At 46.6% G+C, this 27,939-nt stretch overlaps 2 protein-coding genes and 1 non-coding gene across 7 annotated transcripts in view; 1 reads left to right on the top strand and 2 right to left on the bottom strand.

Annotated features, from left to right (window-relative positions):
- Positions 1-18,286, bottom strand: part of LIMK2 (LIM domain kinase 2) — a 68,478-nt gene extending 50,192 nt beyond the window's left edge. For 2 of the 5 annotated variants that reach the window (XM_024239782.3, XM_024239784.3), the window contains exons 1-2: positions 18,034-18,286; positions 4,656-4,755 (exon numbers count right to left, since the gene is read on the bottom strand). In XM_024239782.3, coding sequence (XP_024095550.1) covers positions 4,656-4,755; positions 18,034-18,049 — 116 coding nt within the window. In that variant the 5' untranslated portion in view covers positions 18,050-18,286. Of the gene's footprint in view, positions 1-4,655; positions 4,756-18,033 lie in introns of those variants that run through there. The other 3 variants (XM_024239785.3, XM_054543332.2, XM_024239787.3) reach the window with 3 other exon arrangements.
- LOC112130681 (U6 spliceosomal RNA) lies at positions 7,600-7,708 on the top strand. Its single transcript, XR_002912914.1, has one exon. It is a non-coding gene; the product is annotated as a U6 spliceosomal RNA (small nuclear RNA).
- Positions 18,287-23,443: 5,157 nt separating the features above from the next.
- RNF185 (ring finger protein 185) overlaps positions 23,444-27,939 on the bottom strand; it is a 46,031-nt gene continuing 41,535 nt past the window's right edge. The window contains 1 exon segment of the mRNA NM_001131148.1: positions 23,444-25,958. Within this exon segment, the coding sequence (NP_001124620.1) occupies positions 25,861-25,958 (98 nt within the window). The 3' untranslated portion in view covers positions 23,444-25,860.

Raw genomic sequence — 27,939 nt, 5'->3', positions numbered from 1 at the left:
AAAAAAAATAAAATAAAATAAAATAAAAAAGAAAGAAAGAAAAGAAAAGAAAAAAAGGAAAAAAAAGGGGCCTGTTGGGAAGGCTTGGGAAGAATAGTTAGCCATATGTCCAGGAGATCCAAAAGATTCTGGCCAGCCGCCTAATCACACCAGCACAATTACTGACAGAGCTACTTTCAGTTTTGTCGCTGGCCTCCATTGCACAGTCCCAGGTTCCAGCTTTAAGTAGCTTCCTGTTGTCCTGGGCACCTGAGGGTCTGTCGGAAGGCTAACAGAGGGAGGATTATGGATGTGGCCGCAGACCGGAGAATGGGGTAATGTAAGGGGGAGATGAGGGGAGGAGTTTAGGATGGACCTCAGCAATTTCTCCATTCAATATCCAGCCCTACCCCGTGACTAGGAAAACAAAGGTATTGGGGGAAGGGCAGAAGAAAAGTCATTTCCTTTATTGTAACTGTAGCCCAGCTGGGTAAGAGCAAGGTTGGAAGGGGGCCATGAAGAATGAATTTCTCTGAGTAGCACAGAGGGAGTCCTCCTCCCAGCAGGCCTGCACTACTCAGGTACTCTAAATTCACCAGAGAAACACTGGCAAGCTGGCGTGGGAGAGATCTTACAAGACCATTCAGGTTGATGCCCCACGTTCCTCAAAACCCAAGTTCTCTCTCAGGTCAGACAAATACAATCCTTCCTAGCCCTGAAGATTTTCCTCCAACTGGGGCAAAAGTCAAATCAGATCCAAAAGACAGTCACTCTCCCCAGGGCAAATTACCAGGCTCTATCTGAGGGCACCGTGACATCCAGTTTGAATTTACCAGGGGAAAGCTCAGAAGTCAGGAGATGTGCTCCTTCAGTACAGCTGGATTAGAGTCTCTGTCCTCAAGGTAAAGCTGCAACTAGGAGACAGAACCTAGATACTCTACTTCTTCCACGGGAATGATATTTGGCTTGATTGTGTCAGGGTAGTTCAAAGTTGCCCTTAATCCCTGGGGCTCCACATCAGATCACCAATGAATGTGTAATAAGAGAAATGTATACATGTAGGTGTATATAGACACACACACACAACATAATATAAAGTGACAGTTACTGATTATTAAGGGTTTTTTTTTTTCATTTGTTTTGTTTTGAGACAGGGGTTTCACTCTGTCCCCCAGGCTGGAGTACAGTGGCATGATCACGGCTCACTACAGCCTTGATATCTCTGGGCTCAGGTAATCAATGCTCCTCAGCCTCCCAAGTAGCTGGGACTACAGGTGTGTGCCATAACACCTGGCTAATATTTTTGTATTTTTTGTAGAGGTGGAGTTTTGCCATGTTGGCCAGGCTTGTCTTAAACTCCTGGGCTCAAGCGATCCTTCCGCCTCGGCCTCCCAAAGTGCTAGGATTACAGGCATAAGCCACCACGTCCGGCCCTGTTGAGGGTTTTCTATATGTCAGATGCTATGCTAGCCACTTTATATAGGTTATCACATTTAATCCTCCCTAACAACCATGTGGCATGAGTAATATTCTTATCCTCATTTTACAGATTGGTGCCGAAAGCTCAGGGAAGTCACTTAAGGCTAGTTAATAAATTGCAAAGCCAGGATTTAAAACCATAGTCTCATTCCATAGCCTGTACTCTTGGTTGTTATTGTTGTTGTTTTTTTGAGATGGAGTTTCCCTCTTGTTGCCCAGGCTAGAGTGTAATGGCACAATCTCGGCTCACTGCAACTTCCGCTTCCCAGATTCAAGCAATTCTCCTGCTTCAGCTTCCCAAGTAGCTAGGATTACAGGCATGTGCCACCATGCCAAGCTAATTTTTTTCTGTATTTAGTAGAGATGGGGTTTCACCATGTTGGTCAGGCTGGTCTCGAATTCCTGACCTCAGGTGATCCACCTGCCTTGGCCTCCCAAAGTGCTGGGGTTAAAGGCTTGAGCCACCACGCCTGGCCTGCATGTACTCTTATCTACCATGCTAACGTGTCTTACTTCCTCTTTATGTATTTGTGTACATATGTTATCTTTCTGTCTCTATCACACACACACACACACACACACACACGCACACAGAGCTAACAAGCTAGCATCTGACTAGACCTACAAATGACCCAAGACTTCAGTTCTAGGGCCAGCTCTTGTCATCCATGGCCTAAGTAACCCTCAGCAAGTCTTTTTGGTTTCAGGCCTCTCATCTGTGATATGAATGGGTTATACCATATAGTGGGTGGTTTCTTCTAGTTCTGAAGTTTTTTAGCTCTAGGAGAATCCAGAAATTCCAAAGATTAACTTGCTCTACCCTGTCCTGCTTATTTTGGATAGAAAATATTCATACACATAGGAAAACAGCAAGAACAAATATGAACATATAGGTTACATGCCAAGGCGAGACCCAATCTGTGAACTCATTGGGTTTTGATGTTACTTATTAGTCCCAGCTATAAAATGAAAGGGCCAGCCAAAGGCTTAACTATAAGGTCCCTTACAGCTCTGACACTCTCTGCTGCTATCATACTAAATGGAACAGAAAAGACAGAATCAACTTCCCTGGGAGTAAAAGGGGCAGGAACCAAGGCAGTAAGATCCACAGAAAAGACTTGAGAACTCTGAGTTATAGCTGAAAGGAAAGGATAATAATGATGGTTCCTCTCCAACTCTTCCAGAGGCCAGACGTCTCCACGCCAATCCCCTACATGGTTCCCAGGTAAAAGGCAACTGTTTAAAGGTCAACTCAATTATTTGGTATAAGCACAGGGATGCTTTACAACAAGAGCTATGTGCGGGAGCTGGAATCTACAGCACAAGGTGCCTGTCTAGTCTATCTCATTCTCAGGATATAAGCACAGCCCCACCACTTCAGACCTTGGGGGCCAGGCATGCCCATCCAGCCTCTGGAGTGGACCGCTCTTCTTTCCACCAACAAATTTCAACTATTTTACATTGTGAAGAATACAAAGACAAGTTCCCACCCTTGAGAATTCCAATTTGATGGGAGGAAGGAATAACCATTCACTGGGTGTCTACCATGTACTGGGTACACTGCATATATTATTTCATTCAATCTCAACAAGATTATTACCATCCATTTTCCAGATGAAGAAACTGAGCCTCAGACAGCAGGAACAAATCTGATTTGAAGTCTGTATAATTTTTAAGAAACTGAGCTACCTACAAAAATAATGTAGCTATAGGCAGGGTGCCGTGGCTCATGCCTGTAATCCCAGCACTTTGGGAGGCCGAGGAGGGCGGATCACCTGAGGTCAGGAGTTCGAGACCAGCCTGGCCAACAAGGTGAAACCCCGCCTTTACCAAAAATACAAAAATTAGCTGGGCGTGGTGGCAGACGCCTGTAGTCCCACCTACTCGGGGGGCTGAAGCAGGAGAATTGCTTGAACTCGTGGGGCAGAGGTTGCAGTGAGCTGAGATCGCACCACTGTACAAGAACCTGGGCAACAGAGCGAGACTCTGTCTCAATAATAATAATAATAATAATAATAATTATAATGATAATGTAGCTATAATAAAGCTAGTAACAAAAAGTAGGAACCTAGGGAGGCATCCTGTGGTGAGAAAGAACTGGCTCTGCCAACCACACTAAAAACAACTCTTGGCTGGACGCAGCGGTTCACGCCTGTAATTCTAGCACTTACCTGAGGTCAGGAGTTCGAGACCAGCCTGGCCAACAAGGTGAAACCCCATCTCTACTAAAAATACAAAAATTAGCCAGGTGTGGTGGCAGACGCCTGTAGTCCCACCTACTCGGGGGGCTGAGGCAGGAGAACTGCTTGAACTCGGGAGGCAGAGGTTGCAGTGAGCCGAGATCGCATCACTGTACGCCAGCCTGGGCAACAGAGCGAGGCTCTGTCTCAAAAAAAAAAAAAAAAAAAAAAAAATAATAATAATAATAATAATAATGTAGCTATAATAAAGCTAGTAACAAAAAGTAGGAACCTAGGGAGGCATCCTGTGGTGAGGAAGAGCTGGCTCTGCCAACCACACTAAAAACAACTCTTGGCTGGGTGCAGTGGTTCACGCCTGTAATTCCAGCACTTTGGGAGGCCGAGGTGGGTGGATCATTTGAGGTCAGGAGTTCAAGACCAGCCTGACCAAATGTTGAAACCCCGTCTCTACTAAAATACAGAAATTAGCTGGGCATGATGGCAGGCGCCTGTAATCTCAGCTACTCAGGAAGCTAAGGCAGAAAAATCACTTGAACCCAGGAGGCAGAGGTTGCAGTGAGCCGAGATCGCACCACTGTACTCTAGCCTGGGCAACAGCGAGACTCCCTCTCATAAAATAAAATAAAATAAAATAAGAATAAAAACAACTCTTGAAGTACCTGCATAATCTGTAGCACAGCCACAGGAAAGTCACTCTTCCTGGGCCTCAGTTTCCTCACCCATAAAGTGAGAAATATGGGACAACCCTGGAAAGGGCTCCTTTCATCCCCCCCCACCCTGCCTCCAGCTGGCCCATTTGTGGCTCTTCCAGTTTAACCTGGGTTCAGGGGGGCCACACTTGAGGTTTGGTCATGAGCTCTTCCTTGGTACATTCCTTTCCCCACCCTAAGACTGAAATTCTCAACTCAGAAGCTTGTTTCTGTGTTTTCCACCAGAACATGAAATAGTGCTTGGCCCATAGTACACTGGTAAAGACAGGAGGATAGGCCCACCTACCGGAAGCAAGAGCCGTGCCAGGTTTCGTTGACAGTCCTGTACCATATCTGGCTTGGAGCAATGTGGTCCCCACAACCTGGACACCTCCAGACATCTTCACCTGCACACAAAACCAAGAGGCTGAGAGGCCCAAAGTGGCAGGAGGCAAAGGGACAGGGTTCCTACCACACAGAATAAAACTGAGTTAACAGCATCTCATTTGAAAGGGTTAGGCCAATGCTCTGCTAGATGCACAGTTTCTGCCTCCACAAGATCTCTGGTAAGCACTTGTCCAACCTCTGCTCATCTCTCCAGGGACAAGGAACTCATGGCCTCAAAAGTAGTCTCATTCCATTTTCTAAAAATGGTTCTGATTATCCTTTTTTCTACTGAAACAAAACTTGTCTTTTTCTAGAACTTTCAGCCTTTGCTTATAGCTCTGAGAAGAAGAAACGAACACAATCTCCTTTTCAGTGTCAGCCCTTCCTATGACTATTCCCAACCAACAGCCAGAAACTTCTCTCTGGGTTAAACATGTTACTGCCTTTTCCTATTCCTCAAAAGCCCTGTTTTTTCAGATTTTTCCATCACCTAATCCAAGAGCTCATTTATTCAACCAACATCATTGGTCCTCTACATCAGCAGTCCTCAACCTTTTTGGCACCAGGGGCCAATTTTTCCACAGACCCTAGGCTGGGGGTTGGGGGGCAGGGGGGATGGTTTTGGTATCAAACTGTTCCAACTCAGATCATCAGCCATTAGTGAGATTCTCATAAGGAGCATGCAACCCAAATCCCTTGCATGTGCAGTTCACAATAGGGTTCACACTGCTATGAGAATCTAATGCCACCACTGATCTGACAGCAGGCGGAGCTCAGGCAGCAACGCTCACTGGCCCATCGCTCATCGCTGCTGTGCAGCCTGGTTCCTAACAGGCCACAGACCCGTACCAGTTGGTGGTCCAGGGGCTGGGGACCCCTGTTCTAGACACAAAGCTCTTTGTATGTTGGAGGCTGTTAGATTACAAAATCTCTGCTCCTTAAGAAGCAAATCCACTGGAAAAGAACTACTCTTTCATATTGTTCATCTTTCACTTGGATATTATTTCAGAGATAGAACCAAGTACTATTTTAGTTCAGAAAAAGAAAAGTAATGGGTATAAAAGGGAAAGAACAAATATTTAATGAATGCCTCCTATATGTCAAGAACTCTGCTAGGTGCTTTCATAGACCTAATCTCATTTAATTCTCAAAACAATCCTGTGACACAGGTATTATTATATTCACTTAATGGATAGGAAAATTAAAACTTGGGGCAGGGGGCAGGATTGACTGGCTAAGTGGTGGATCTAGCATTCAAACTCAGGTCTTCTGCTCTTTCCATTCTACCATGTCAACTCTTGTTCACTCCAATGAGGGGAACCAGGAAAGTCTTTGTAGAGGAAGCTGACACTTGAGCTGAGCCTTGCAAGATAGGGAAGACTTACTTACCACTGGCTGAGAAAGGAGGGTGAAGGGTTGTGCGAGCTGAGACCAGCATAGACAAAAGCACAGAGTTGGTCCATGTTCCTCCAAAAAAGAGAGGCCCCAAACAAAATACAATACTCCTGGTATGGCTCAGATGACAACTTCTTGAAATAAAGAGGACAGCTGAGATCAAGCTGTGGTACCTGACTCAGCCCTAGAAAGCAGGACAAGGTTGTTACAAGACTCCTTTGTGCGCTCTGTGTATGCAGCTTTGTTCTCTCTGGGTAACTACAGACTGCCACAGGCACAGTGACAGTCACCGAACCCTGTTTCACAGGCACAGGGGCCATGAATAGACAAAGCACAGCTCCTGGCACTTCAAGATTGCTTAACATCATTCTGGAGCAGCCAATGTACACAGTTGTCCTCCTCGTTCCCCAGAGAAGAGTTAAACAAGCTGGCAAGAGGCCTTAAAACACCACCTCAACCCACCCATTCCACTCTTCTCATGCCTCAGTAATAGGATATATATATGCCCATCACTCATTCTTCCTGGGTCTAAAATCCTCAGACTCCTTGTCAAGAGGGGCCTTTTTGGTTTTAGGGTGACAGTGGTCAGAGTGTATGCCATCACCCTCACAAACTCCAAGGTAGAAAGTCTGAGAGACTCACTCAAACCAATTCCAGGTTTGGTTACGGACAGTGGACAAGACAATGAATTAGTGAGAGATTTTAATGAACACAAACATCCAAATGAATCTTCCAAGTTTTGGAAATATTTTTGGAACTCTTACATGTAAGAGCTTTCAGGGTCAGTTTATGAGCTGCCATGCCCCACCCCCAGCAAATCTCATTATTTTAGAGCCACACTTTGTTTCTTGTTTTTACTTTTTAACCCAAAAGTAATAGTCTCTAACCTGACCACCCACTTACTCAACAATTCAATCTCTTGGCTCTGAATGACTTCTATTTCCAAAATTCAAACAGGATCAGGACTTTCCACCATGAGGATATTCAAGATAACTTGTTATTGCCATACCCTCCAGAGCTTGCCCTGCTTTCTCTAGTCTTGAGAAACTCAAAGACATTCAATCAACACTTACTTTAGTACCTGCTCTGGGTTAAGCATGAAAGACCCGAAATCAAGACCCTCTACTCCCTCCTCTCATATCCACCTGGTTTCACTTTCCAAATGTCTCTCTAGTCTTTCCCTGTCCTTCACCCCAGCCCTACTTCAGATCTTTGGCTTCTTTTCCCTATCTACTGTACTCTTAGCTGGCTCATCCACACTGCAAGCTATCTCAGCTCTAGGTTAGACTTCCCAGTGTCCACGGAACAAAGGCTGGGCTACTCAGTATGACACCCCTGTTGTGGATCCCATTCCATCTTACTTCTTAGAAGAAGTGCACTTGTAGTTATCTTTACAGCACTCCTCTCCCTCACTGGCTCCTCATTATCATTTAAATAAGTTCAAATCACTGCCGTCAAAAAAACGTCTGGTACTCTCGCTTCAGCAGCACATACATTAAAATTGGACTGAGACAGGGAAGGTTAGCATGGCCCCTGCGCAAGGATGACATGCAAACTCGTGAAGTTTTAAAATCTAATTTAGTTTTAAAATCTAATTTTTAAAAAAACCAAACCTCTGGATCCCATTTTCTCCTCTAGCTACCACCCTTGTTTCTCCCATTCACAGCCACACGTATGAAAAAGTTGTCTTGGGAGGCCGAGGTGGGTGGATCATTTGAAGTCAGGAGTTTGAGACCGGCCTGGCCAACATGGTAAAACCCCACCTCTACTAAAACTACAAAAATTGGCTGGGCATGGTGGTGCACGCCTGTAGTCCCAGCTACTCAGGAAGCTGAGGCAGGAGAATCGCTTGAACCCAGGAGGTGGAGGTTGCAGTAATCTCGCCACTGCATTCCAGCCTGGGTGACAGAGCGAGACTCTGTCTCAAAAAAAAAAAAAAAAAAAAAAAAAAAAAAGAGGCTGGGCGTGGTGGCTCATGCCTGTAATCCCAGTACTTTGGGAGGCCGAGGCAGGTGGATCACCTGAGGTCAAGAGTTTGAGACCAGCCATGACCAACATGGAGAAACCACGTCTCTACTAAAAATACAAAATTAGCCGGGCATGGTGGTACGTGCCTGTAATCCCAGCTACTCGGGAGGCTGAGGCAGGAGAATGGCTTGAACCCGGGAGGCAGAGGTTGCAGTGAGCCGCGATCTCACCATTGCACTCCAGCCTGGGCAACAAGAGTGAAACTCCGACTCAAGAAAAAAGAAAAAAGAAAAAAAGTCTACACATCACTGCCCTCATTTCCTCACTTCCCACTTTCTGCATAATGCACTGCAATCTGGCTTCCACCCCCACCATTTCTCTGAAACTGTCTCACCAAGGTCAACAGTAACAGTAACTGCTTATTGCTAAATTCAATGGACCCGCTTCAGTCATTCTTTCAGCAAATATTTATTGCATGCCAACTATGCATCTGACACTGTGTTGGGGAAAGAGGAGCAAACAAGAGAGAGATTAAACACAAAGCAAATATTAAACAATAATTTAATTATTTATTGAGGGCCTGGCGCGGTGGCTCACGCCTGTAATCCCATCACTTTGGGAGGCTGAGGCAGGTGGATCACAAGGTCAGGAGTTCAAGACCAGCCTGGCCAATATGGTGAAACCTCGTCTCTACTACAAATACAAAAATTAGCCAGGCATGGTGGTGGGCGCCTGTAGTCCCAGCTACTCGGGAAGCTGAGGCAAGAGAATTGCTTGAACCCGGGAGGCGGAGGTTGCAGTGAGCCAAGATCATGCCACTGCATTCCAGCTTGGGCGACAGAGCGAGACTCTGTCTCAAAAAATAATAATTATTATTATTATTTATTTATAATTGGGGCAAGTGGTACGAAGATATCAAGTTCATAACTAGGAAAACAAGGGTGGGCAAAGTATTCCTTGAGGAAGTAGTTTCCAAGCTGAGCTCTAAAGGATGAATACAAATTAACTGGGCAAAAAAGGGGGGAAGGAAGGATAACACTGGAGAGGGGGGACATGTGCGAAGGCCCTGGGGCAGGAACAAAAACTTCTCACACATCATTAAAGTTGGCTTTTGCTACCTCCAAAGGGCTAGCAAACCATGTCTGGCCCCTGGTCTGCTACAATCCTTCAATAAACAATTAATGAAAGAGCAAATGGTCCTTACAATGTGGTCCCAAAGGACCCTTCTCTCTCATCATTCCTTACAAAAAAATGCTCTAGTTACATTTTGACCTATTTTCTATTCCTGCCACTTTTATTCATGTACTTGCATCCTGACATTCACACCTCAAGTTATTCTCTATGTATAAGCTTCTCTATCTTTTCCCTTAATCAATTTTTTTTTTTTTGAAACGGAGTTTTGCTCTTGTTGCCCAGGCTGGAGTGCAATGGCGCGATCTTGGCTCACCACAACCTCCGCCTCCTGGGTTCAAGTGATTCTCCTGCCTCAGCCTCCCAAGTATAGCTGGGATTACAGGCATGTGCCACCACACCCGGCTAATTTTGTATTTTTAGTAGAGATGGAGTTTCTCCATGTTGGTCAGGCTGGTCTCAAACTCCCAACCTCAGGTGGTCTGCCCACCTCGGCCTCCCAAAGTGCTGGGATTACAGGCGTGAGCCACTGCTCCCGGCCCCTTAATCAAATTTCTATCCTTTCTTTAAAGTTCCCTAAAATCAGGCAGTGTTTGTTTCATTTTGTCTATACCTATTTTACATAAGTTGTTATTTAATTACAGTTCACTGCATATGTCTCTGTCTCCTTCAGTCCCTCTCTCTCCACTCTCCTCTCCCATACCCCATTCAGAGAACTAAGGTGTAAGAATTGTATCTTTATTATGTTCTTATCTCCAGGGCCTAACCTTGGGCCTGGTGCAAAACAGACATTCCTTTGTGTGGTGAACCCAACTGAAAATTTGGATCCAACTGCCAGCTATAAAACCAATTTCCAAAGATAAGTTCCAAAGGTCAGCACAGATGATTCCACTGGAATAACTGTTCCGGCTCCCCGATTACCTATGAGTAGTTTCATGTGGATAAACCTGGCCCCAGTTTACCTGTTATGCATTCACACTGCTTTTCTGTTAGGAAGTACCTGAGCAAAGATATTCACCCAAAGCACACAGCCTCCTAAGCCCAGACCCTCTTCAAGAGAACACTCTTGGCCTCTTTAGCTCTCTTACAGTCTTAAAAATTCATTGATCTATTCTCTTACCACCTTTATTCTAGGCAATGTAAAAGAAATGTAATACTGTAATGCAAAGTCTTAGGGATTTCTGTGAAGCCTAGTGGAGGATCAATCCAAAGTCCAGTCAGTCTGGGAAGTTCTTCCTTAAGAAAATATCTGATTGTACCAGGCTGTTCATTCTCTCCCTCTATAGTGTTTACCTCTCATATTTGCAGACTTATCAACAGTGGCTACTGATTGTTAAGAGTCCAGAAAAGGGCCGGGCACGGTGGCTCACGCCTGTAATCCTAGCACTTTGGGAGGCCGAGGCGGGTGGATCACGAGGTCAGGAGATGGAGGCCATCCTGGCTAACACGGTGAAACCCCGTCTCTACCAAAAAATACAAAAAATTAGCCGGGCATGGTGGCGGGCACCTGTAGTCCCAGCTACTCGGGAGGCTGAAGCAGGATAATGGCATGAACCCGGGAGGCGGAGCTTGCAGTGAGCCGAGATCGTGCCACTGCACTCCAGCCTGGGCGACAGAGCCAGACTCTGTCTCAAAAAATAAAAAATAAAAAATAAAAATAAAAATAAAAAAAAAGAGTCCAGAAAAGGAGCTTGATTAAGTAAATGTTCACAGTACCCTCAAACAATAAAGGACCCTTATTAGGTGTTTAATAAACAGAAAACTGTGTTTTCAGTTATTATTGGAATTTGTTGCTTTTAATAAGTGTAACTGTGCAACGTAAGGTTAGCACTGCAACAAATGGCTCATTATAGGGGTTCTCACCTTTAAGACCTTTTCAATCTTGGTATAAAATACATTCACTTTATGTATGCTTTTCTCTCCCAACTTAATTAGCAATGTGGCCCTCAAACAAATGTGAATCCACTGGGGCAGGCACCAAAAAAAAAGAAGGAAAATAGACTTGCCTAACCATCACAAAGCTACTGAAAGATGATCCAGCAGGGACTCAAACCCATGCTCAGAGACTACCATGCCAGTCATATTTTTAACACCCTATGCAGCCTCAGACAAGTTGAGACTTGCTCAAGAACACACAGCTATTCAGTGGAAGGGCTTGGCCTGGTATCCCACCTCAGAGCCAATGCAGTCCCCACAATGTTCACCTTAAACTTGGTCTAAGAGCTTGGTTTCTGCAAATGAGTCCTTTTTAGGCTTCAAAATGGTGAGAAATCCTCAAGCACTGAGAGCTCATGAGACTCTAATGCCTAGCTTAAATCAACATCCTATCCTTTCATTTAAAAAAATCTTTGAAGCTTCTCACGTTCCACCAGACAATGAGAACCAGGAACAAAACTCAGCCAATTTAGTGCAGCATAAAACAAGTATGGTAACCCCTGGGCCCCTTGGGAACTGGCGGGTCAGGTGTATAAATCCCACTTGTTCTGGGACAAAGCAGAAAGCAGAAGGGCAGGGCAGCAGCTGCTGGGGAACAGCCAAGAGAAAAAGATCACATTTTAATGAAGTGACTATCAAAAAGACTAACAGTAATGATTAACATTCCTCTAGATACTCTCCCTGTAACCCAAAGGGTTTTCTTCCTCACTAGCTTACCAAATTTTACCAAAACGAGTGTCTCAGGAAAAAAAAAGATTAGATGATTTTTAAAAGAGCTTGCGAGCTTCTCTAAACCTTAGATTGTTCTTTTGTAAAAGGAGGGATCAAGTGATTTCTTCCAGCTCTGAGAGACTGACACCAAACCAAGGGCCTCTCCTTTTTCAGGTTAAGGCACAGACAGAGGTATCTCAGAAAGTTTCCTTCTTGCTGTTGTTCTCTTCTTCCCTTCTTTAGTTTATTTGGAAAAATTTGTGAGGGGTAAATGTATGTGTTTGAAACCTGAGTCTGTCACTGTTTGCCTCTGTGTCCTTGGGCAAATTATTTGACCTCTCTGAGCTTGTCTCCTAATCTTTAAAAAGAGGATAATACCACCTACTTTACAGGATTACCAAGTGGATTAATAGAAATAATGTAATAGATGTGAAAATATCTCCCATGGTGCCAGGCACTTAGTTGGACCGATTTGTGACTAACTTCTCTTCCTTCCTGTGTGTGTATCTAGGAAGTTGGCTGGGGAAAAGGTTAAGCTGAATACAGAAACTTCTAAAATCTGAAGGGAAGGTTTTCAAAACAAACTCAGCAAACTTTTTTCTATGTGCCCATGTGCAAGGCACAGAGTAGGCCAGGAATTACTGGGGCCCTTGGTGTGTACTCATGGTGTGTAAAGGACATGGATATACACAGAAATAACATGTCAGAGAGGGACAACCCAGGTGCTACAGGCAAGGCAAGCTCAGTACAGTAACAAAATACACCGCAGTGACAAATGAGACAGATGGTTCTTATGTCTTTCAGGCCACCCAGACTGTAACTTCCAACCAGAAGTTCACTTAATTGTGAATGAGTAGGCATTTTCTTATCTATGGAGGGCCCATAAAAATATCTTTACCAGAGAACCGGTTAACCAATTGATATATTCTCATACAGCAGTTCTCTGCCAGTTGTCAATGACAGAGGAAAAAAACTGCTTTATGCCAGGCAATGTCCTAAGCACTACGCAAGTATGAACTAACTGAATACAAAGATCCCACGAGATCAGGACTAGTCTTGAGGAACTATTATTGTTCTCATCTTACGGAAGAGGAAACTGAAATACTCAGCTAATAAATGTTTGAGCTGGGATTAGACCACAGGTCTAGTCTCCAAAGCCTGTCTTTTTTTTTTTTTTTGAGATGGAGTCTCGCTCTGTCACCCAGGCTGGAATGCAGTGGCGCGATCTCAGCTCACTGCAACCTCTGCCTCCTAGGTTCAAGCAATTCTCTGCCTCAGCCTCCCGAGTAGCTGGGATTACAGGCACCTGCCCCCATGCCCGGCTAATTTTTGTATTTTTATTAGAGACGGGGTTTCACCATGTTGGCCAGCCTGGTTTGAACTCCTGACCTCATGATCCACCCACCTCAACCTCCCAAAGTGCTGGGATTACAGGCGTGAGCCACTGCACCTGTCTCAAAGCCTATCTTTAACTACATTTTAGTCTTTCTTTCCTGGACAAATTACAGGCAGAAAGACATGATAAAAAAGAATACCAGAAAGAACGTTCAAGGAACACTTTAATGAAACCAGGCATTGGTTTCATGTTCTAGTTACTATTCAATGTAAATTAATAGGTAAAATAGTCTAATTCTTTCTACTATATAAAAATACATCAAGAATGAGAAAGAAGGTAGACTTGTAAGAGACTGCTACAGTTTTAGGTCCTCTCATTGAAATGAGATGTGTGACGGTGGGCCCCATTAGCCCCGCTCAAGGTTTACACTAACAAGAAGGCAGCCCTGTTCTGGCAATCAGCTCAGCCTCCAGAAGATGCAGAAAATCCACCATGAATGTGGAAAGCCTAATACAGCCCCTTGATCATGATGGATTTTTATTTAGTTTTGAAATCTTGTGGTCATTTTGGACCCTACCCTGCTCCATCACATATCCAGGGCCATCCAAGTCACCCTGGCCTGCCTATGTCAGGAGGCATCTTTTATTGGTTGGTGCCTTCTTCAATGCTACCACTAAGACCTCATCTCAGGGCCCACTGTACCCACCTCCAGATTGGTGGCCCTGTGCCCACATCATGACTCTTCCTTTCTCTAAACCTACGGTGTCTACTGTAGACTAGAAACTTCCAAAATCCTCAGCCTGGCATTAAACCCTCTAGTCTGGTTGCACCCACATTCTCAGCTGTACCTTCCACTTCCTATGAATCTTTCACCTCCCAATCCTTGCCTCTACCACATGTATTTGCTACTCTTTATGAAGACCTGAAACTTGCCTACTTTTGTCTCCTACTCCCAAAGTTTCTTCCCTACTAAGATATCATCTTCCCCACCTTCTTCAAGCCTATTTAAGATTTCTCAAATCTTACCCACTTCAAGAAGTATTCCCTAACCAAAACTGATGGCCACCCTGGATACCCTGCTATTCTTTAAAAATGCCAAACACATTCCCTGACAACTCACTTCTTCTATCCCCTTATCCTACTTCACTTCTCTTCAATGGATTTATCCCTTAATATGATGTTCATACATTTACTTGCTGTCTATCTCTCCCCACCAGAACACACACTACATGACAGAAGGGATTTGGTCTATCTTGTTCCTTGCTGTATCCCCAGGGGCCAAAAGTGTTTGGCACATAGCAGGAACTCAATATATATTTGTGGAATAAATGTATGAAGAGAATTCTCCCTCATCTTCGAAATTCTATAATGTTATCATATGCAAGCCTTATAACAGCTTGTCTTATCAATTTTTTTCTTTTTTTTAAGAGATGGGGATCCTGCTATGTAGCCCAGGCTGGAGTGCGGTGGCTTTTCACAGGCGCAGTCCCACTACTGATCAGCATGGGAGTTTTGTTTTTTGCCTTAATTACCTTAACTAGACAGTAAGTTTCTCAGAGGCACAAACTATATATAACTCATTTCCACAAATACTTATTAAAGGCTTACCATGTGCCAGACCCCGTATGTCTTAAGCAGCCTGGAATACTGGAAAGAACACTGGAGAAGTCCTACCTTGGTTCTGGCTCTACCACTAGTTGAGTGACCCTGGACAACTCCATTTTCTTCCCTGAGCCTCAGTTTCTTCATATGTAAAACAAGGAGACTATACATTATCTCAAAACTCTCTCCTGGCTCTAACATCTGTTAAAATTTATAAGAGGTAAAACTTGGTCCTGCCCAGTGCCACAGACATCACAGTCACTCAGTAAATATTTGATTTCTTTGTTGTTGATTCTCCGGTTACACGAGGAATCTGAGGTGTCTCAGAACATGGTTTGGATGGAATAACAAGTGAAAGTTTAAGTCCCACTTCCTTCTCAGACTCCATAGTCAACTTCATTCTGCTGTTTGTGCTACAGAGAGGAGGAAGCACTAAACTTGAAGTTGGAAAATATGAACTCTGACCACCACCACTTATTTAGCTATGGAACCTTGTCATTTCTGGGCCTTACTCTCCTCCTCTATAAAAAAGCCACACTTGGCTGGGCGCAGTGGCTCACGCCTATAATCCTAGCACTTTGGGAGGCCAAGGCGGGTGGACTGCCTGAGCTCAGCAGTTTGAGACCAGCCTGGGCAACACGGTGAGACCCCGTCTCTAATAAAAATACAAAAAATTAGCCGGGCATGGTAGCACTTGCCTGTAGTCCCAGCTACTCAGGAGGCTGAGGCAGAAGAATCACTTGAACCCGGGAGGTGGAGGGTACAGTGAGTCTGGATCGCGCCACTGTACTCCAGCATGGGCAACAGAGCGAGATTCTGCCTCCCCACCCCCCCACAAAAAAATCAAAAAACCATATTGATCTCCCAGCTCAAAGGCTCAAAGGCACTACATGCCTTCCTACCCTAGGGCCTTTTTATGCTGTTTCCTCTGCCTGGAATGTTCTGTGAGCTTTTTTTGCCAGGCTAACTTTTACTTATCTCCAGGCGTCAGCATAAACTTGCATTTTTAAGAAAAGTATTCCCTTCAAAAAAAAAAAAAGGAGAGGATGGGCATGGTGGTTCATGCCTGTAATCCCAGCACTTTGGGAGGCTGAGACAGGAGGATGGCTTGAAACTAGGAGTTGAAGACCACCGTGGGCAACACAGTGAGACGCTGTCTCTACCAAAACAGAAGAAAAAGTAGAGAAAACCCTCACCCCTGGTGCACTCTTATAGCACTTATCTCAACTGTTTACCTTAACTATTATAGCATTTATTGCAATTGTTACAATTTTTTATTGTCCATCTCTAGGATTATAAGCACCACAAAACCAAGAACTATGTCACCACTGTACTCAGCATTTGGCTAAGTATATGACACAGAAGAATCCAACAAATATTCTTTGAATGAAAGAAAGAATGCATAAACTAATGCATCTAGAGGCTTTATGCCTCTAGACTATTGTACTGTGAAACCTTTCACAATTTTCTAAGAAAGAGGGTTCAAGACAGGCAACGTACATTACACAGCTGTTAGAAAAAGTTACTGGAAATTGGCCGGGCGCGGTGGCTCACGCCTGTAATCCCAGCACTTTGGGAGGCCGAAGCGGGCGGATCACAAGGTCAGGAGTTCAAGACCAGCCTGGCCAATATGGTGAAACCCCATCTCTACTAAATATACCAAAAAAATTAGCCGGGCGTGGTAGCAGGCCCCTGTTGTCCCAGCTACTCGGGAGGCTGAGGTAGGAGAATGGCTTGAACCCGGGAGGCAGAGGTTGCAGTGAGCCGAGATTGTGCCACTGCACCCCAGCCTGGGCGACAGAGCAAGACTCCGTCTCAAAAAAAAAAAAAAAAAAAATAGTTACTGGAAATCATGTGAGTGGAAGGACTCTGTAAGCTTAAAAAAAAAACTTTTTTAAGAGACAAGGTTTTGTTTCTAAGAGATGAAGTCTATATTGCCCAAGCTGGTCTCGAACTCCTGGACTCAAGCGATCCTCCTGCCTTGCCCTCCCAAAGTGCTGGGATTACAGGCATGAGCCACCACGCCCAGCCTAAAAAAATTTGTTTTAGGCATTTCCACCCCTAGCTCTCTCCAGAAGTCTGTTATCATCAATGAAGAGAAAATCCCATGCTCCCTTGCTGAGGAAGTGACCCACTGGTAGCCCAGTCCTTGCATTCAAGATGAAGGAAATGACTGTCCACAGACGGAAAGCCAGGAAGCAGGGGGCAGATAGCCAGCCCCCCTCCACCTCAATACCCTTTTGCCGCCTCTCCAAAGCTTCTGGACGCTGACCCTGGTGGACCCAGAGGGTGGGCCACCCACACAGGTGGCTGGGAAACATAGGAGACAGAAGGTTCCTGTTGCTGGGGGAAAAGATGGGGAAGGCAGGAAGCTGCAGGGTGGTGTGTGAGGTGGCGGGGAGGTGACTGCAGGTGCAGCTAACCCAACTCTGAAGCTACCCTTCACCCTTAGACAACTCTTCCAGGAGGTGTTTGGCCGCATCCCTCTAGTCTTTAGTCTAGAGAGGCCAAGGGAGCTTCCACGGGAGAACTCAGAACCCCAGGTGGCCTACTTTCGCCACCTGTAGCAGAGATCTTTGAGCCCCCAAAAGAATGGTCCGATCTCTCCTTACCCTTAGTCCTGTCCTAAACCTCAAGGGGCTCCTTATTTTCTGCAAAGAGCTCCCAGCCCCGGGGGACTCCCAGACACCAAGATGCCCGCGAGAAGCCTTGGGTCCTGGCAGGGAAGTCACATCCTCCATTTCCCTCAGAAAACCCAGAACCCGGGGTAACTCTCCTAATTGTCCTGAACCCTAGAGGATCCTGTATTCCTCAAATTCCACAGAGCTTCCACTATAAGAGAACCCCATGCTTTTCAACTTCCTTAAAAAGAGTTTAATTTGGGGGGTCTGCGGCCGCCAGGTCCCTCCAAAAAGCTGGATTCCTGGCAGAGCCAGAATCTCTTCCTCCCCGGGACCTCAACTCGCGGGAAGCCGCCCAACTCGCCTGCCCCTCGGAGCCCTCTGTCTCCAGGATGCCCTGCCTCCCCATTCCCGGAGTCCCACCCTTCAAATGCCTGGGGAGCGCTGTGCCCACCCCGCCTCCCAGCTTCTCTGAGGAGCTCGGACCCACGAGGACCCAACCAGCCCGAAAGCCCCGAGAGACCGCCAGTTTCCCTCAGGCGCCATGGAGCCCGACTTCGGAGATAACGGCGGGACAGGGCGGAGCAGCCCTTCCTTACCCGCCAGCGCGGACATGGTCCCGGGAGCGCGGAAATGGGGAGGAGGAGGAGGCGGGGGACACAGCAGCTCCCCTCAGCTCCCTACAACTCCCCTCAGCTCCTGCCGCCACCGCCTCAGGCACCGGAGGACCACAGCCCCAGGCGCGAACGGGATGCACCGCCTACGGCGCCCTGGGAGGACCAAACCACACCTGGCACAGGGGACTGCCCGCCGATGCCCCGCCCCGCCGCTCTCGGGCCTCGCTCCCGAGACGCGGCCCCGCCCCTTGACTCTGGCTCTGGCTCTGCAGCGGCCCTGGCGCCCCCTAGTGCGAGAGGCGTCCCCTCGAGGTGCTCCCGCCGGTAAGGTTGATTCTGCGGGGGCCGGAAATCTCAACACGGATGACAGTCCGCACCCATCTAGTCGCCCTCATTTACAGATAGGGAAAGTTAAGGATCAGAGGCTAAGTTCGACTACCTCGAAATGGCTTCGCTCATTAGGAGGAGAGCCGGGATGGGAGTCCAGCCCTGCTGACTGCCAGTTCAGAGCTCTTTCCAGTAGTGTTTGGAATCAGGAATATTACAATGGAGGAGCCAGGTCTATCCCACAAACAGCTTTGAGGATGGACTTTTCTTAGAAGCTTCTAGCTCAGAGAAACCACTTCTCTGCGCCACTATGAGTAAGCTGACAGTAAATAATCTCTAAGTCAAAGATAGTTGGAGGCGACCAACCAGCATTCCAGGAGCAGATCCTCAGCCAGGCCAATTAGGTTTAGCGCAGGACGCTGGAGCTTATGCGCCCCATTGGAAGACGAGCACTCCCCTGCAGGAACATGGGCCTACCCAGGTCTTCCAACCTTTCAAAACATGCCAAAAATACAGATATTTAGGTGAAATTTGCCACTTTTAAAAAATGTTGATAGCATCAAAAAGTTCTTAAAATGCCAGGTAGACCAAATGAAACACACCTGGCCACTAGATTTGCCCTGTGGGCTACCAGTTTACAATCTTCTATGAGGAGGAGAGATTACAGGACTAAGAGTTAGGACAGCTGACTGGGTTATGGCAGCTGCTAGCTGGCTGAGTAGCTTTGAGAACCACTTCCGCTCATTAGGTTTGGAAGGAGATTTGGGGTCCTCTGTGTGATTAAGATATTAATACATCATCAGCCAGGTCAGCTGGTCCCTGATGACCCACCCTCCCATCAGATTCTCTCACGCTGGGTCTTTCACAATTGTCATTTCCTTACATCAGATTTAGATCACAGGAAACGTGTCCAAATGACCAGAAAGAGGATGGGGCCCAGGGAAATGGATTCTGTCCCCCCCACCCCCACCCCTGACCAAAGACAAAGTTCAACCCAGGTGCCTCTGGTCCCAGCAGTTGGGTAAGCAAAGGCAAAGGCAAAGGCGGGTACAATTCTCTTTCTTCCTGCTCTAATTCAAACCGGATGCCGGTCAGATTTTTCTCTTCTGGGTGTGGCAGGTGGCTCACGATGTCCTGAGTGTGCACAAAGTGCTGGGGAGGAGGGCTCTGTCCCATTTCCGTTAATTCCTGGGAACTCTTTTCAGTACTCAGTTTTGTAGTTTCTGAGGAAATCATTATAGTAAACACAAGATTGTGTATTGAATTAAAGTGACAGGAATCCAGGGACTCTCCTGACAAGCTGCCTCATGGCTAGCAAACAGGGGACAGGGACTTTCCCCATCCTTCCTACAGAAAGATGTAACACTGTATTTTCCCAGGCAACAAAGCACTGGCATCCTGGGAACCAAAACCTCCTGGGTGTCTTCCCTCTCCTTCCGTTCCACACCAAGGCACCCAGGTCTATCTCTTCTCCCTCCTCATTCTCTCTCACATTCTACTTCCTCCTACCTCCAGCCTCATGGTCTTCACCAGCAGGGAGTTGGGGAATAGCCAAGTCCCCCAAGTTCCTCCCAGGGAAGCTCAGGCGACTCTGAGAAACGCAAGTTGAAAATGTAATGGGAGGGAATAGCTTTCTGTAGAAATGCTATAGCCAAGAGATATATTTTTAATATGGACCCAAAGAACATTCCAGAAATCACTTGTGAACTCAAGGGAAACTTCTGGAGGGTAGAGAAAGCCTGGGCAGGGAGTAGACCAACTGAGTTTCAATAGCACCCAAGTTACCTGTCCACAGTTTGTTTCACTGGCCATAGCTTGGTCAGTCCCTAGGGCCAGATCCTGCCAGCTGCCTCACAGTCAACTCTCTGAGCCTAGGATCCTGAAACCTGGACCTTGAAAAACAACTCAAGGTTCTGCCCTCTTGAAGGTACTGGTCCACTGGTACCCAACCAGACTTGCCCAGTGTCACTTCCACTTGCTTCAAACTGAGCCAGTCTCTGCCCTCCCTGAATCATCCTACCCAAAACTGACTGGTTAATCTTCCGAAAGTATGTTTCTGGACCTGTCATCTCTCTGTTAAAAACCCTTCAACAGCACCCCACTACCAACAAAATAAAAGCCAAACCAGCCCTCATGAGCTGACTACATCTCACCCTGCGGACTTGTCTCCCTATTCCCTTCACTCCAGGACTGTGCTTTTTCCTGAGCACATCCTGCCTTGTGCCACCTGCCATTCCTACAACAACCAGCTCTCCATGTTCTCTGTAATTTTGTGCCCCACTCTGCCCAGAGTGCAGTCTTGTTTCTCAACTCTAAATGATATAGTGGCATCTATAACATCACAAAGTAGGACTACCAGACATTAAGTGCCTCCAGATAAGACGCACCAAGTATATACTATCACTCATGATGTAGTCTTACAAAACAAAAATAATAAGCTTGGATCTGGTGAAACTTCTAGATCTAACAACCAAATTACAGGAAATACATGGAGAAGAGGAGCTTAATAACATTTCCATGACGCAAATAGCAAAAATGACGCTGTGGGAAATGCAACAGGACAAATAACCTAGTTTCTTTAACAGATAAACTGCAGAGTAGAAAAAATTTCATGGACAGGCCAGGCAAGGTGGCTCACCCCTGTAATCCTAGCACTTTGGGAGGCCAAGGCGGGTGGATCATGAGGTCAGGAGCTTGAGACCATCCTGGCTAACACGGTGAAACCCCGTCTGTACTAAAAATACAAAAAAAAATTAGCCGGGCGTGGTGGCGGGCGCCTGTAGTCTCAGCTACTTGGGAGGCTGAGGCAGGAGAATGGCGTGAACCCAGGAGGCAGAGCTTGCAGTGAGCCGAGATCCTGCCACTGCACTTCAGCCTGGGCGACAGAGTGAGACTCCGTCACACAAATACACACAAAAAACACAAAAAATTAGCCAGGCATGATGGCAGGCGCCTGTAGTCCCAGCTACTCAGGAGGCTGAGGCATGAGAATCGCTTGAAACCGGGAGACGGGGGCTGTAGTGAGCTGGGATCGCATCACTGCACTCCAGTCTGGGCAGCAAGTGAAACTCCGTCTCAAAAAAAAAAAAAAATTCAGAGACAAATAATAGCAATGTATGAAACTGATTTGGATCTCAATTGAAGCTACACAAGTTATGAGACAACTAGGGAAATCTGAACAATGTGATTGGATATGATGATTTTAAGAAAATTTTTAAAGGTATTTTGCTTTTTTTTTTTTTTTTTGAGATGGAGTCTTGCTCTGTCGCCCAGACTGGAGTGTACTGGTGCGATCTCGGCTCACTGCAACCTCTGCCTCCTGGGTTCAAGCGATTCTCCTGCCTCAGTCTCTCGAGTTGCTGAGACTACAGGCGCATACTGCTACGCCTGGCTAATTTTTTGTATTTTAGTAGAGACGGGGTTTCACTATGTTGCCCAGGTTGGTCTCAAACTCCTGAGCTCCGGCAATCCGCCCGCCTCACCCTCCCAAAGTGCTAGGATCACAGGTATGTGCCATCGTGCCCAGCACATTTTGCTTGTTTTTAAAATACTTGAGACGCATATCGAAATACTTAATAAATGACATATGACTGGGGTTTGTTTCCAAATAGTTCAGACAGTGGGAGAGGAACAGTGTGCGGGAGGTATAGATGCAACAAGACTGATCTGAGTTGATAGTTACTGGAGCTGGGTGATGGCTACACGGAGGCTTTATTGTCCTGTTCTACTACTGTTTTTTTTTCCCCATCGAAAACAAAAACCTAAGGCTGGGCATGGTGGCTTACACCTGTAATTCCAACACTTTGGGAGGCTGAGGTGGGAGAACCTATTGAGACCGGGAGTTCCAGGCTGCAGTAAGCTGTGATCACACCACTGCACTCTAGCCAGGGCACCCGAGTAAGACCCTGTTTCTAAAAGGGTCTGTTGCCCTGGCTGGAATGCACTAGCATGATCACAACTCACTGCAGCCTTGACCTCCCAGGCTCAGGTGATCTTCCCGCCTCAGCCTCCCTCCCAGGTAGCTGGGACCACAAGCATGCACCACTGTGCCTGGCTAATATTTTTTACTTTTATAGAGATGGAGTCTCCTTGTGTTGCCCAGGCTGGTCTCAAACTCTTGGCCTCAAGCGATCCTCCCACCTCAGCCTCACAAAGTGCTGGGGTTTGTAGGTGTAAGCCACCATGCCTGGCCTAAAATTAAAATCTTTCAAAAAAGAAAAAAAAACCTGGTCTTTTCTCATTGGGCTTATGAGCTCCTGAAGTTCCCTCACCTTTGCATTCCCCACTGTATCTTGGTACTATTCAATTTGATAACTGTTAGATCAAAATCGAAGAGGAAGAAAAAAGGCTCTTTTCAGAGGAATTACCTGTAGCTCTGGCATGTTGGGGAGGCTGAGGCTGGGCCAGATTTGCAACCTCAGCAACATCTTCCATCTCACACTACACCCTGCTACTAAGGAACCTTAGGGAGGGACACACCTTCTGCTCCAGAGAGAGGACTTGGCTGAGAGCCCACCTGCCCTGTTACTAAACAGATGGAGAGACGCTGACAGTGAGTAACCTATGATTGTTCTAAAGGCTCTGATAAGCAACAAGCTAAGCTCCATTGTGGCAGCTTGTCACTTACCAAGCTCAGGAATGCCACGTACTTGACAGGACTGGGGCTGCCTGTCAGACAGGTTTTATCTTGGGCAAGGCTGTGTATGAAGCCAGGCCTCCAGCCTACATTTATCATCTCTAATTATCAATAGTTGTTTAAAGACTTTCTTTCCTTTTTTGTTTTTTTTTTAAGAGACAGTCTCGCTTTGTCACCCAGGCTGGAGTTCAGTGGCATGATCATAGCTCAATGCAGCCTTGAAACTCAGGACTCAAGCAATCCTTTTGCCTCAGCCTCCAGAGTAACTAGGACTACAGGCATAAGTCATGCCCAGCTTCTTTGAAGACTTTCGTCCTCAGTGTGACATTACGGAGGACGCACAGGAGCCTCCATGAGGGCATACCAGTGTGACTACTCCCCACCCATTCACCCTCCATGACACAGACAAGAAGTCCAAGCTCATAGTAATGTAAAACCATTTGTTTAATTCTAAATCAAATCACTTTCACAACAGTGAAAATTAGTGACTGGTTAAGGTGTGCCACTGTACATATCATCATTTTCTGACTGGGGTCAGGACCTGGTCCTAGTCCACAAGGGTGGCAGGAGGAGGGTGGAGGCTAAGAACACAGAAAACACACAAAAGAAAGGAAAGCTGCCTTGGCAGAAGGATGAGGTGGTGAGCTTGCTGAGGGGTGGTGGGAAGGGGGCTCCCTGTTGGGGCCGAGCCAGCAGTCCCAAGTCAGCTCTCCTGCCTTACTTAGCTCCTGGCAGAGGGTGAGTGGGGACCTATGAGGTTCAAAATCAAATGGCATTTGGCCAGCCTGGCTTTACTAACAGGTTCCCAGAGTGCCTCTGTTGGTTGAGCTCTCCTGGGCTCACTCCATTTCATTGAAGAGTCCAAATGATTCATTTTCCTACCCACAACTTTTCATTATCCTTCTGGAAACCCATTTATGTTGAGTCCATATGACTGAAGTCCTCTCTCCCTCCACTAGTTGGGGCCACTGCACTGAGGGGGGGTCCTACCAATTCTCTCTAGAGCAGAGACACTCCAGAGGCCCTTCCAACTTTGGGGATTTCCAGAAGGTGATAAAAAGAGCACTCTTGAGTGGGTGCCCAGGAATGTTTAAAATCTATCAGGCACACTATAAAGCTGGTGGCTTCTTCCTACCAAGTGGATTTGGCAAATGAACCACCTACTCAATACTTTATATTTTGTCTGTTTAAACACTGACTCTGGTGTTGACAGGTACAAAGAAGAGATGGGGACTATGAAGACGGGAGGGCTTCCCTCATTTTCCTCAAGATCTTTGTTTCCACAAACTATGCAGTCATAATTGAGAAAAAGCACTAGGTGGGGCTTCCTACCATTTGTTGGTTATTGCTGGGGTTAGCCAGGAGCAGTGTGGATGGCAAAGTAAGAGAGAGGCCCAGAGGAAGCCCATCTCCCCCCAGCTTTGGGGTCTCCAGAAAGAGGCTGGATTTCTGGGATGAAGCCTAGAAGGCAGAGCAAGAACTGTTCCACCAGGTGAATGGTCCTACCTGCTTGGTACCATACTCCCTCAATAAGATTCAGAGGAAGAAGCTTGTGAAACTGAAAATCAAATCAAGGTATTGGGAAGAATAATTTCCCTTCGATTCCACAGGAAGGAAGACCACACAATATCATTGTGCTGGGGCTCCCCAGGCCCTGCCACCTGGCTTTACAAATCATCAGGAGTTGCCTGCTTGTGAGTCACATGCTTCTCTGGTTTTAGCACACATAAAAGGAGTTTTCAGGCAACTCTATCAAGCCATACCAAAATCAGGGTCACATGTGGGTTTCCCCTTTCCTTGCCTCTTCATAAAGGACAATTTGGCTTCTGAGGATGGTGGTCTTCTGCATGCAGTTGGGCTGACCTGACAAAGCCCCCAGTTTCCTGTGGCAGGTTCTGGGAGAGGATGGATTCAAGCTTCTGCAGCCTAGGGGACAGGGCTGCTTGTTCAGTTATTCCTGCTTCGGAGCTCCAAATCCCACCAAAGTCCTGACTCCAGGTCTTTCCTAATGCACAGTAGTCAGTCTCAGCTTCAGCAGTATTCTCAGCTGTATGTTCTCTGGCAGAGAGAGGCAGATGCACAGTTTTAGGGAGAAAGCTGATGGGAAATCTGTGAGTGAAACCACATGTCTCACCAGGAATAATTTATGCCAGGAAACCAGGAAGTCATTCAAGTTGTTCTCTGAGGCCAAAGACACTGAGCACAGCCCAGAGCCGATAAAAGATCTTTGAGTCTCTGGTGAATTCATGAAGTGACCCCAGCTTTAGCTGCTGCAATGATGATTTTTATGGGACAGCAATTTCTTACATCTCTACAGAGGAAGAAGAGGGGGAGTGGGAGGGGGAGGAAAGAGAACAGAGCGGCACTGGGATTTGAAAGGGGAACCTCTCTATCTGAGGAGCCCCCACTGGCTTCAGACGCAACTTACCAAGGGGTATTTAAAGAGATGAAAATTTCCAGAAATACCATTTGGTGCATCCTTTTGTTTCTGTAATATTAAACTCAGGTGAAATTATACTCTGACAGTTTCTCTCTTTCTGCCTCTTCCCTCTGCAGAGTCAGGACCTGCAGAACTGGCTGAAACAAGATTTCATGGTGTCACCCATGAGAGAGGACTCAATGCCAAGGCCTGAGGTTATAGGCTGTTTACAGCAGTGGCGATACTCAGGGGTCATCGCCAACTGGTCTCGAGTTCCAAAGCTCTGATGAAGAAACAAGACTCCTTGATGTGTTACTGATCCCACTGATTCCAGGAGTCAAGATTAGCCAGGAAGCCAAACACCAGGAGTTGGGGTGGCACGTCACCAGTCCAGAGCCCTGCCACGGATGTAGGCAGGAGCCCAGCATTAGGCAATCAGGAGCCAGAACATGATCACCAGGGCCACAAATAGGAAGAGGCGTGACAGGAACTGCTCGTCCACATACTGGGGTGTCCCAGGGACAGCTGGAGAGACAGAAGGGAGAAAACAGGCTATTAGAACACTGCAGCTATGCACACTGCCCACTCAGGCCAGAAGTTGACAGCATCAATCTTTATCTCTCTCTTTACAACATCAGAATCCTACACACAAAAAGATTTCTTTTTTTTTTGAAACGTAGTCTCGCTCTGTTGCCCAGGCTGGAGTGCAGTGGCACAATCTCAGCTCATCGCAACCTCCGCTTCCCAGGTTCAAGCGATTCTCCTGCCTCAGCCTCCTAAATAGCTGGGATTACAGGCGTGTGCCACCACACCTGGCTAATTTTTGTATTTTTAGTAGAGACGGGGTTTCACCATGTTGGTCAGGCTGGTCTTGAACTCCTGACCTTGTGATCCGCCTGCCTCAGCTTCCAAAAGTGCTGGGATTACAGGCGTGAGCCACCATGCCCGGCCTTTTTTTTTTTTTTCTTTTTGAGATGGAGTTTTGCTCTTGTTGCCCAGGCTGGAGTACAATGGCGCGATCTCAGCTCACTGCAACCTCCGCCTCCTGGGTTCAAGCGATTCTCCTGCCTCAGCCTCCTGAGTAGCTGGGATTACAGGCACGCACCACCACACCCGGCTAACTTTTTTTTTGTATTTTTAGTAGAAACAGGTTTCACCATGTTAGCCAGGCTGGTCTCAAACTCCTGACCTCAGGTGATCCGCCCACCTCAGCCTCCCAAAGCGTTGGCATTACAGGCATGAGCCATCGCGCCCAGCCAAAAAAAATTTCTAAACCCCAAATAATATCAGGCAAAATGAAACTATGTGGAACAATAAGGACAAGACATGGTCCAATTTATCATAAAAGGTTTGGCCTGCACATGCAAATAAACCAGGTCATTAACAGGAAACTCTTGCAGGAAATAATGAAAGCAAGCCTACTGTTTGTTAAGTGTCTTCTATCTGCTAAGTGTTTTGTACGTGTTATTATTTGGTGGATATTATTATTTCCATTTTGAGTAGGAAGCAGCTGAAACATAGGTTTGAGGTGACCTGTTCAAGATTGAAAGGCTCAGAAGTTAGTGGCAGAGCTCTGCAGCCTCTCCACACACTGCCTCTCAAGGGCCCCACAGGGATTGCCTTCCTTTTCCAGAAGAGAAATAGGATCCAGACAGGCAAAATGACTTGTTTTTCACGGTAGAGGCAGAAGAACTGGGGTGAGAACCTAAGTCTCCACTCCTCTCTGCTTTGAGAAAAGCTACCATTTAGAGCTCCCTGTCCTGACTTTGGGGGAAGGAGGATAAAAGAATCTGTATCCAGGATGGGCAAATTGTACCAAGCATGACAAGGGAAAACTGTGACTGTGGCAGGGGGATAAAGTGATCCAGAGTCTGGCCTGGCTGTGGAACTCTGCTTAGCTGGGGAATCCAAGGTTAGCCTTGGACCAGGTTAGAAGGATGCAAGCTATCAGGCAGGTTCTTGCTGGCTTCACAGGGATTTGCCCTTTCTTCAGGGCAGAGTACACCCTATCTTTTGGGGTATCCTTCCTCTGAAAAACAAATGTGAACAGAGGATAAACCTTCAAGGCAGATAAGGTAAGAAAGGGCATCCCCAGGGCCGGGTGCGGTGGCTCACGCCTGTAATCCCAGCACACTGGGAGGCTCAGGCAGGCGGATCACGAGGTCAGGAGATTGAGACCATCCTGGCTAACACAGTGAAACCCCGTCTCTACAAAAAAATACAAAAAATTAGCCAGGCGTGGTGGCGGGCGCCTGTAGTTCCAGCTACTCGGGAGGCTGAGGCAAGAGAATGGCGTGAACCTGGGAGGCAGAACTTGCAGTGAGCCGAGACTGTGCCACTGCACTCCAGCCTGGGGGACAGAGCGAGACTCCATCTCAAAAAAAAAAAAAGCATTCCCAAGATATCTTGGTGCTGAGATTCCTCAGTTGGATGCTCTGATGGATTCACGAAGACAGGCAGGCAGGCAGGCAGGTAGGCAGTCAAGAAAGACTTATAGATTGCCTGC

This window comes from Pongo abelii, chromosome 23 (assembly GCF_028885655.2).
Source record: "Pongo abelii isolate AG06213 chromosome 23, NHGRI_mPonAbe1-v2.0_pri, whole genome shotgun sequence".
NCBI classification, from domain to species: Eukaryota; Metazoa; Chordata; class Mammalia; order Primates; family Hominidae; genus Pongo; species Pongo abelii.
Note: the sequence above shows the minus strand (reverse complement) of the source record. Positions and strands in the feature narration are given on the sequence as shown.